The sequence below is a fragment of the Scyliorhinus canicula genome, chromosome 14 (assembly GCF_902713615.1).
Source record: "Scyliorhinus canicula chromosome 14, sScyCan1.1, whole genome shotgun sequence".
Lineage (NCBI taxonomy): Eukaryota > Metazoa > Chordata > Chondrichthyes > Carcharhiniformes > Scyliorhinidae > Scyliorhinus > Scyliorhinus canicula.
In genome coordinates, this window is record NC_052159.1 from 88,464,114 (window position 1) to 88,475,707 (window position 11,594).

Below are 11,594 nucleotides of genomic sequence, written 5' to 3' on the forward strand. Positions count from 1 at the left end.
GATTCTGGTTAGCAGGATGATTCTTTTTCAGCCGGGTGCAGTGATCAGTGATGGCTGCTCTGGGAGAGCGCTTTGTGATAGTCGCAGGAACATTTGAGGAAACGGCTGCGATGTTGGTGAATCTAAATGCCCTGAGTTGGGACAATGTAAAATTTTTGAGATGGTTGTTGGCTGCCATTCCAAAGTTGGACACACTCCAGCTGATTTAGTGTGGGTGAGGGGGATTTTAGTTGCGTTCTTGATCTGAAGTTGCACCGCTCCAGACCCAGATCGCTGATTCATTCGGGGATGGCGAAGTTGTTAACGGCATTTATGGAAGCGATGGCAGTAGTGGATCAGCTGCGGTTCATCCACCCTGTGGTGGGTAAGGAGTTTTTGTGTTTTTTGCTGGTACATCAGCTCTAGTCACATATCAATTTTTTTTTTTGTTGTGGGTAGGACCTTGCTACCTGGGGTGAAGAGTGAGGAGTACTCGACGGTGGTTATTTCAAACCACATGCCGCATACGGTGGGCCTAAAGTTGGAGGAGGGCTGAGCACAGGAAGTGTAGAGGGGGCTGGGCATGGTTCTGTACAAAGATTTCGGGGGCCATAACGAACTATGCTGAATGGGATGGTCTCGCCCTCTACGGTCTGGGAGGCATTAAAGGTGGTGATCAGGGTGAAGACCATCTCGTACAAATCATACACAGATAAGGAGAACAGGCGGGAGTGTCAGGAGGTAATGGATGAGATCCTGGATGTAGATGGGGAGTATGCGAGTGACCCAACAGCAGAGCCCTTGGCGTGCAGGACGAAGCTGCAAATGCAGCTTGACCTAGTGTCCACGGGCCAGGTGGTGTGACAGCTGCGCCGCTTGAAGGGAATGGTATATGAGTCGGGAGAAGGCTAGCCGACTATTTGCGCATCAGTTAAAGCAGCAAAAACCTTGCCAGAGAGATTGTGTAGGTGGGGGTGGGTTTGTCACTACCGAAGAGAGTTTTTTTTTAAACAAACAATTTTATTGCGGTATATAGAAAAAGTGACATTGTACAGCACAAAAAAAGTCAAGACACAAATTACAAATTAAACATCGTGCAAACCACGGCTCTGTTCACGCACGGACCTGCCTTGATATCCCCCTACTCTACCCTTGCCCCCCCCCCCCCCCCCCCCCCCCTGCTGCTGACGCTTACTCCTCTGCAAAGAAGTCAATAAATGGCTGCCACCTTTGGGCGAACCCTAGTAGCGAACCTATCGAGGTGAACTTGACTTTCTCTAGGCCAAGAAAGCTCGCCATGTCCGATAGCCATACCTCCGCTCTCGGGTGCTTTGTGTCCCTCCTTGCTAACAGTATTCGTCGCCGGGCTACCAGGGAAACAAAGGCTAGAACGTCGGCCTCTCTCTCTCTTCCTGGACTCCTGGGTCCTCCGAAACCCCAAAGATTGCCACCTCCGGGCTCATTACCACCCCAGTTTTCAATACCTGGGACATGACATCTGTGAATCCCTGCCAATACCCCCTGAGTTTAGGGCACGACCAGAACATGTGTACATGGTTAGCCGACCCTCCGGCGCAAATAGCTCATCTGGGCTACCATCATGTGGGCCCGGTGCACGACCTTAAACTGGATCAGGCTGAGCCTGGCACATGTTGTGGTCGTGTTTACTCTGCTCAGGGCATCTGCCCAAATACCGTCCTCCAGGCCCCCTCCAGGGGCCCCCCCCAGAGCTCCTCCTCCCACTTAAGCTTCAGGTCCTTGGTCTGCGTCTCCTCAGCTCCCATTAGTTCCTTGTAGACGTCTGAAACTCTACCCTCTCCCACCTCTCCCCTAGAAACTACCCTGTCCGGCCTCCCTTCGGCGGGAGACGTGGGAAGGACGGCACCAGTCTGCGTACAAAATCCCTCACCTGCAAGTATCTAAAGTCGTTTCCCCTCGCCAACTCAAACTTCTCCTCCAGCGCCCTCATGCTCAGAAAGCTCCCTTCCAGGAACAGATCCCCCATCCTCACAATCCCCGCCCTCCTCCACAGTCGATACCCGCCGTCCATGTTCCCCGGGGCAAATCGGTGGTTGTCGCAGATTGGGGTCCACACCAATGCTCTTACCTCCCCTACATGCCTTCTCCACTGGCCCCAAATCCGAAGAGCCGCCACCACTATCTGGCTGGTGGAGAACCGTGCCAGCGGAAGCGGCAGAGGTGCCGTGACCAGGGCTGCTAAGCTAGTGCCCCTGCACGAAGCAGCTTCCATCCGCTCCAAAACCGACCCCACACCCACCATCCATTTCCTTATCATCGCTATGTTGGCCGCCCAGTAATAGTTGCTGAAGTTCGGCAACGCCAGCCTCCCTTCTCCTCTGCTCCTTTGAGCATCACCCTCTTCACCCGCGGGGACTTCCCTGCCCATACAAATCCCAGAATAATTTTATTTAGCCTCTTAAAGAAGGACCGCGGGATAAAGATGGGGAGACACTGAAAATCAAACAAGAACCGTGGGAGAATCGTCATCTTAACAGTCTGCACCCTCCCCGTCAATGATAGCGGGAGCGCACCCCACCTCCTGACCTCCTCCCTCACTCGTTCTACCAGTCGGGACAGGTTGAGCTTATGCAACCTGTCCCAGTCCCGTGCCACCTGAATCCCCAAATATCGGAAACTCTTCCCCCACTAGCCTGAACGGCAACCCCTTCAGCCTACTCTCCTGCCCCCTCGCCTGAATTACAAACGACTCGCTCTTAGCCGTGTTCAGTTTGTATCCGGAGAACCGGCCAAATTCCCTCAGGGTTGCCAGAATACCGTCCATCCCCACCATTGGGTCCGATACATATAACAGCAGATCATCCGCGTATAACAAGACTATGTTCCACTCTTTCCCCCCGGACCAGCCCTTTCTAGACCCTAAAAGCTCTCAGTGCAATTGCCAGCGGCTCTATGGCCAGCGCAAACAGCAGTGGGGAGAGAGGGAAGCCCTGTCTTGTCCCACGTTGCAGTCTAAAGTAGTCCGATGTCGTCCTGTTCTTCCTTACACACTCCTCCGGGGCCTGATAGAATAGCCTAATCCAGACAATGAACCCCGCCCCGAAACGTCCTAGTACCTCTCACAGATAATCCCACTCGACCCGGTGAAAAGCCTTTTCAGAATCCATGGCTACCACTATCTCTACCTCTCCGCTCTCCGGGGGTATCATAATCATGTTGAGCAGCCTTCTTATGTTGGCCACCAGCTGCCTCCCCTTTACAAACCCAGTTTGGTCCTCCACAATTACACCCGGTACACAGTCCTCTATTCTGGTCGGCAAAATCTTGGCCAGTAACTTGGCGTCTACGTTGATCAAGGAGATAGGCCTGTATGACCCACAGGCCTCCGGGTCCTTATCCCGTTTAAGAATGAGCGAGATGGTGGCCTGGGACATCGTCAGGGGTAAGCTCCCTCTGTCTCTTGCCTCGTTAAAGACCCTGACCAGCACTGGCCCACTATCCCAGCAAATGTTTTTTAAAACTCCACCGGATACCCGTCCGGCCCCGGGGCTTTACCCGACTACTTGACCTTCAGACCCCCCAATACCTCTTTGATCCTGACCAGGCTCCCCAGTCCGTCCACCAACCCCTCCCCACTCTTGGGAAGGTCAGTCCGTCCAGGAATCGTCTCCCCCCTCGGGTGGTTCCAAAGTGTACAGCTTCCTATAAAAGTCCCTAAAGACCTTGTTCAGCCCTGCTGGATCACCCACTAGAATACCTTCCCCATCCACTACCCTCCCTATTTCATCTAGCCGCTTTCCTCTTCCTCAGTTGCTGCACAAGCATTCTACTGGCCTTCTCCCCATGCTCATAAATTGCGCCTTTTACCTTTCTAGACTGCTCTACAGCCCAAATTCGGCCTGCAGCCTCTGTCGTTTCCTGAGTAACTCTGGCCTCGGGGATTCCGCGTAACTCCTGTCCGTCCGTAGAATTTCCTTAATCAGTCGGTCAGTCTCTGCCCTATCTGTCCTGTCCCTGTACGCCCGGATTGAAATCAGTTCCCCTCTCACCACTGCCTTCAGTGCCTCCCAGAGCACCGCTGCCGAGACTTCTCCAGTATCGTTCACCTGCAGGTAATTCTGCATGCATTTCCTCAGCCTCTCACACACCGCCTCGTCCGCGAGTAATCCAACTTCCAGCCTCCATGGTGCGTGCTGAAAGCTGTCCTTACAAAACTGCACGTCTACCCAGTGCGGAGCAAGGTCTGATATGGCAATTGCCGAATATTCTGCCCCCACCATTCCAGCCAGCAGGTCCCTACTTACCACAAAGTAGTCAATTTGTGAATTCACCTTGTGGACGTGGGAGTAACACGAGAACTCCCTCGCCGCGGCCGGCTGAATCTCCACGGATCTACTCTCCCCCCCCCCCCCCCCCCCCCCCCCCCATTTGCTCCATGAACCCTCTCAGTTCCTTTGCCATCTGGCAACCTGCCCGGTGTAAGCTCGGGTCCAGGACTGTATTAAAGTCCCCGCCCATTATCAGCTTACGCGAGTCCAATTCGGGGATCTTCCCTAGCATCCTCCTAATAAAATCCATATCGTCCCCATTAGGGGCATACACGCTGACCAGGACTACTCTCACCCCTTCGAGCTTACCCCTCACCATAACGAACCTGCCACCCTCATCCATGACTATGCCCTCCGCCTCAAATTGTGCCCTTCTATTAATCAGGATCGCAATCCCCCTCGTCTTTGAATCAAGCCCCGAATGAAAGACCTGACTGACCCAGCCCTTCCTTAACCTAACCTGGTCTGCCACTTTCAGGTGCGTCTCCTGCAACAAGTCTATGTCCGCCTTCAGAACCCGCAGATGCGCAAACACACACACCCTCTTCACTGGCCCGTTTAACCCTCTAATATTCCAGGTGATCAGCCTGGTTGGGTGGCACTTTGCCTCACCCCTTTGCCGATCAGCCATCCCCTTTCCTTGGCCAGCCCGCCAGCCATGTGTCGCGCTTCCTCTGGCCCGCCTCCTGGCCGGCTCCACCGATGACCTCCTCACTGTTACCATGCCCAATTTCCATCCCCGTCAGCAGAACATCTCTCTCTCTCTCTCTCTCTCTCGCTCTCTCTCGCTCTCTCTCTCTCTTACCCCCGCCCCCAGCAACACCATCCTATCACCTAACCCCTGCTGCAATTACCTAAGAGAAAGTTAATGAGGTGTTTTGCTCATTTTATGAGGAGCTTTACAGGCCGTAGCTGCCAGAGGATGAACAGGAGATGGTTGAGTTTTTGGAAGGCTTGGTGTTCCCTCAGGTTGGGGCGAGTTGTGGGAGGCATTGGAGGCACCGGTGGGGCTGGAGGGCTCTAGGTAAGATGCAGGCAGGGATTTCTCGTTGTTTTCTGCCTGCAAATTTAGCAGCTTGTGTGATTCTTGGCTTGTATAACTTTTAACCAACTTTTAACCCTTTCAGGAATCATCCGCTAGTTGAGCCATACCTGGCACAATGGAAGATGGTTATGGTGGTTGAAGGTTGATCATCTTAGTTCTATCATATCATTGCAGGAGTTCCTCAGGAGTGTCCTAGGTCCAACTGTCCAACTTCTTCATCAATGACCAACCTTTCACCATAGGATGAGATGTGGGGATCAGATAATGAAGGAGTCCATATCCAAATGCAGCAAGAGCTGGATAATATCCAGGCTTAGGCTGGCAAGTGGCATTTGCTTCTCACACAAATGTCAGGCAATGACTATCTCCAGCAAGGGAATCTAACCATCGCTCTTTACATTCAAAGGCATTACGGTCGCTGAATCCCTACCGTCAACATCCTGCGGGGTTACGATTGACCAGAAAATGAACTGAACCAGCCATACAACTGCTGTGGCTACAAGAGCAGGTCAAAAGCTAAGAAACCTGCAGTGAATAACTCTTCACCTGACGACCCAAGACCTATCCACCATCTACAAGGCACAAGTTACGAATCAGAGTGCTCTCCTCTTGTCTGGATGAGTGCAGCATCAACTAGATTCAAGAAGCTCAGTATCATCCAGGAAAAAGCAGCCCTTACACAAACATTCACTCTCATCACCACTGAATGTTGGAAGCAGTGTTTACCGTCTACACTATGCACGGACGTAACTCACCAAGGCTTCTTAGGCAGCACCCCTTCCAAACCCCGCGGTCACTACCATCTAGAAGGACAAGGGCACAACACTGAAGTTAAACTGACTGACCTGTAGTTAATAGGAATATCTTACCTTGTATAAGAGTGTCATATTTTCTGCTCTCCAATTATCTCATATCTATAGACATTGAAAGATTATGGTAAACCTCTCCAATATATCTAAACTCATTGCAAATGACTAAATTACTTTGCATTTTTTATGTGTACAATGCACTTGTGAATAGAATGCTGCATGTTGGATCAAATTGTAGGATATCTATAAAGCTTGCTATGCATCTACACAGAAGCAATAAACATGGTTTTCAATTTACTTTAAAGTTTAACTCCCAAGTGATGCATATTTTTGTTTCTTCTAGGCTACCATATAAGACGTATTTTGGTGGTGTTTCAGCCTTGACTCCTGATCAGTACTTGAGGATTAATGGTTTCCCAAACACATACTGGGGTTGGGGTGGAGAAGATGATGATATATCTGCTAGGTACGACTTCTTCATTAACCTCTTATATAATGTTTATTAATTGCGCATGGCTTGATTTTTTGTAAAGTTTGTATTCCAATGGAGCCTGTATATTTGGATTCAAGATTAACAAATGCTTAAATGGAACCCCAGGTCAAGATTTGGCTTATTATGCACGAACAACTGATGACCACTGACAGTCTGAACTGTGAAATCATGCCAATATTGTTCTTTCACTAATATTGTTATTCTTTACTAATATTTCATGTTTGTTTCCTTTGAGATTTTGTTGGTATGAGGATTTGCTAATTTTGTCAAAGGTAGTTAAATCCTAAATCAGAATATCAATATAAGATCATAAGACATAGAAGCAGAATTAGGCCACTCGGCCCATCAAGTCTGCTCCACCATTCAATCATGGCTGATATTTTCCTCATCCCCATTCTCCTGCCTTCTCTCCATAACCCCTGATCCCCTTTTTAATCATGAATCTATCTATATCTGTCTTAATATCTCTGTCTAAAGCCACAAACATTCATGGAAATTAATAGGACCAATTTAATAATGCCCATGTGGTTTCACATACATCCCAAGCAACTCTCAAAAGCAAACATCATGGACACTGTTGGGCTAAAGGCTGCCAATAATTAGTTTGATCATGTGATTGAAACCATTTAAGGTTTGTTAGCTTTTGAAGAACTTCTGCAAATAGGTCTTAAAGTTTTTTCAACTTTTTATTTAGAATTTATTTAGCAGGAATGAAGATCATTCGAACTCCCCTCTCGCTTGGACATTACAAAATGATCTCACACAATATGGATGTGGGTAATGAAAAAAATGAAAAAAGGTATTTTCAGAAGCGGTTTTAATTTATAAATCAAACTTCACTGTAATAATTAAGAGGTTTTTTTTTAAAACTGGAATTTCAGATCTGAGACAGTAGCATTTAAAATATTAATTGAGATTTAAAATGCATTCTCTTTGAAAAGCAGTATTTTTTGTTTTGTTTTTTGATTATGATTTTTAAAAAAGTTTAAATGTCTGTTTAGTTAGGCATTTGAAGGGTGCAGATTAGCATAAACAGCATTCCGTGGTTGGGCAGGGAGACGGGATGAAACAAAATAGTGTGGCAGTGTAACTTAGATTAGAGTAGTTAAGGAGATGTAATATTTTGTTGGGTACCTTTGCTCTAAGACTTTTTTGTTTTTCCTATCATCTACAGCTTGTTAACATGAGATTACAGCATGGTGCATTTTGTACCCAATTGAAGAGACCATAATTTGTTCTCGTCATATGGGCAGAGAAACAAAAAAATGCTCACTTTGATCTTTCCTTTCACATTGGCAACCTGAAATCTTTTTCCAACTTTAACTCTCGTGTCACTCTTAAAACCTTTTGGGTAACTGAGACTTTGCAAACATTCAGTCTGGACTCGAGCTAGTATCTTAAAATTGACTTTCTCCTTTATTTTAAAGGAAACGGTTACGAACAAATAAAACGCAAGAGATCACGGAGTTTGAATCTAGATTTAAAAACAAATACTTTCATTCAGAAAAATTTTAATCATAACACAGGGAATAGTCAAATAAATGTATACAATTTTAATAAAAGTACCCCCCCCCCCCGCCCCCAAACAATTGCTGACAAAAACCAGCTCTTTAAATAAGGTAATGAACGGCAGCCATCCAGAGTAAAACCCTTCCTCCGATCCCCTTATGGCGTACTTGATCTTTTCCAAATGCAGGAATTCCAAAATATCCCCCAACCAAGCCTTTTGTGGCACTGATGCCCTCCATCCGAGCAAGACTTGGCTCTGGACTACTAGAGAGACGAAGGCCAAGACATCATCCGTCTTCCCCTCCTGCAGTCCCGGCAAGTCCAACACTCTATAAAGATTGCCACCATTGGGCAGGGCTCCACTCCAACTCTCAAAATCTCTGACATTGTTTTGAAGAAGTAAACCCCAAACTTCACCAGCTTAGGGCAAGACCAAAACATGTTGAGTGGTTCACCGGTCGCCTCGACAACGATCACATCTACCCTCTACACCTGAGCAGAACTTACTCATATCTGCACTGGTCAAGCGCACCCTACAGCACCTGAGGAAGTGAAATTGACCCTATGCAGAATCTCACTTCCGTACCCCATTTTCCAAAACCAAATCCAGCTCTTTGCTCCCAATGTCTTCCCCCCCCCCCCCCCCAATTTCCACTTTACTTCCTCCTGTGAAGCCTTCTCCATAGCCATCATCTGCCCATATATGTCTGATATCCTCCCTATCTCATCAAGAGATAGCACCTTATCAATAAATGAAGCCGCCGGCAACCGAGGAAACAAAGCGAGTTCCTTATGCAAAAGGTTTCCACCTGCAAATACCTAAAAACATTCCCTCCCGGGAGTTGGAACTTCTTCACCAACTCCTCCAGCCCAGCAAGCCTACCCTCCATGAACAAATCTCTAAACCTCTCAATCCCCACCCTATCCCAGATTTTGTATGTCGAATTGGATCTAGAATTTAATAGAATCGATTATTTGCTGTTTGGGAAAGGACCTGCTTGAAAGTCCTGTTATTAATTATGAATTGATACAGTTAACAGAACTCTGCCAAGAGTTTTCATTTCCATTTAAGAGTTTGTGAATATATATTTGAGTGACAATGGCTACAAAAGGAAAATGCCTAATTTTAAAGAGAAAAGGCAGAATGTTTTACTTTTTATCTCAAGTTAAACCACTGCATTCAATAAAACTTGATGATTACTTCACAGATTTGACATGGTAGTAAAGGTATCCCGGTCATGGCGATCCGATGGGATGAATTCCATAGACTACAATTTACTTTACAAGGAAGAATTTCCTTTGTACACCAACGTCACTGTGGATTTTGGGAACAGTCCAAACATACAGGCAAAAGTTAATTAACAAATGTCTGTCTCTTTAAAAGTTAATATATGGTTCAAAGTGTTGTCTTAAGGACACCGTTGCAAATGCAAGTTATTGGGTATAAAATAAATCTGAAGAAATGTACAAATTAAGAACCCATCAGAAATACAAAGATATAACCTAATTGCTGCTATCTTTTACTCATGAAAAAAAAATTCTTAAGTACGATTTTCACACTTCAGTTCTACTCTATCTGTGATTATCCTTGAGTAACTCAGACAATGTGTTGAGAGATTTGTTTCTTTCCTGTTGTCGCTTGGGGTTTAATAGTTACACAATACTATGAATGAAATTTAAGAACTTGCATTGTGATGTTTAGAATGAGGCCTTTGAAATGGGTTATTTGTATTATTAAACCCGTGACAGGTTATTTATAGTATTAAACCCATGGCAATATGTGTGGTTGACTTAAAAATTATGGTGCCTGTGTTGCATCTGGTAAAACAATTTCAAGAACCAAAGACAGTTGTTAAATCTACACTTGAAGTTAAATTCTAATGTTCTGTATAGAGAATTTAAGGTCGAAATGGTCCTCTTATTTTTCTAATTGCACATGTTAAAGTATTGCCTTAGGTTTCATTTTGCTCATGATTCTGCTACAATCTAATGAAATAAGCTCTTTAATTGTTACTGTAATTTGCTTATACACATAAAATGGATTATGCTAGTTCAATATGCCAAATATGCTCAAACTTGTACATTTATCGGCATTGTCTAGTTTGCACTATGGAAGCAATTCAGTCTGTTAAGTTAATTTACTACCATCTTGTTCTATGGATGTTTCAACCCACAATTGCTGAGTATTTTTTAAAGCATGTGACTGCTCTGGTAACTGTCACGTTGCTTGCATTATGCTGTGCATCATTTTAAACCTGATTGCAGTCGGGCTGTATCATCACTCTGTCTCCAAATGTATATTGACCATTTATTTTGTACTTTCTACGATTCACTTTCTCAGTGAGCTATTAAATAGAACTTGATTTTTTAATGCAACAGTATAACTCTTTCTGTTGTGCTAAATCTCATATAAGTGAAAGCTGAAAATAGCTAAAATCATTGACCACTTAAAATTCACAAATTCTCATTCACAAATGACCTAAAGACCTGTCTTGTAATTATTGTTATTTGAGATACCTGTACATACGATACAGCACAAAGAGATCTTTAAGCCCACTATGCCTGGCTCACTACTTGGAAGAGCTATTGATTAGTCCTCCTCCACTGATCTTTCTACAAAACCCGATAATTTTTTACTTTTCAGTATTAAATCCAATTCATTATTGAACCTGATAATAAGCATTCCATATCGTAGCTTGCTGAGTAAAATCATTTTCATCTGCCTTTTTTGCCACCTGTCTTAAATCTGTGTCATTTGATACTGACTCCTGTCACTGGAAACACTTTCTCCGCATGCAATCAATGAAAAATCCTCAACTTTGAACATCATACATTTCTTCTTAACCTTCTCTGATTGAAGGAAAATAATGCCAACGTTTCTTGTGCTCCTCGAGATAGCTAAAACAACTTATCCCTGGTACCATTTGCTCTCCACCCTTTCAATGTCTTGGTGTCCTTTCCAAAGTGTGATCGTATGTGCCTTTTCTATAATACGCAAACACAAATTGCATCTATTTATATGGTAGTATAGAGTATTGCTGAGAAAGGAGACATGCTGTCAAAACTTTCCGTCTTGGACTTGTCCAAACAGATACAAGAATACTAAATTTTAAAGGGAACAACAAGTTATGCTGCATGAGGTCATTGTGATGATTGGTTGGCAAATAAGCGGAGGTGTTGCTTTGGGGAATGCACCAGGGAACTATTTATTTTGCTTAGAGGACAGGTCCCTGAATATGAATATGCATTTGAATATATGTAGCTTCTAGCAAGCTAATGTGCGCGACATTGCGAGCCCTACCAATTATCTTAAATTGGTCGTTAGTATAATTCATGGCATATTCTGGATTGTTCAGCAAATGCTTTTCAAATGCAGAAATACATCTAATGTTAGACTTTATGTTCTAAATTTTGCAAGCACAGGTTGATTATGATCAGTACTGTGCCTATTG

The 11,594-nt window shown here is 45.1% G+C and overlaps 1 protein-coding gene across 1 annotated transcript in view; it reads left to right on the forward strand.

Annotated features, from left to right (window-relative positions):
- Window positions 1-10,518, forward strand: part of LOC119977440 (beta-1,4-galactosyltransferase 3-like) — a 47,040-nt gene extending 36,522 nt beyond the window's left edge. The window contains exons 4-6 of the mRNA XM_038818349.1: window positions 6,484-6,606; window positions 7,328-7,432; window positions 9,351-10,518. Coding sequence (XP_038674277.1) covers window positions 6,484-6,606; window positions 7,328-7,432; window positions 9,351-9,504 — 382 coding nt within the window. The 3' untranslated portion in view covers window positions 9,505-10,518. The remainder of the gene's footprint in view (window positions 1-6,483; window positions 6,607-7,327; window positions 7,433-9,350) is intronic.
- Window positions 10,519-11,594: the final 1,076 nt, after the last annotated feature.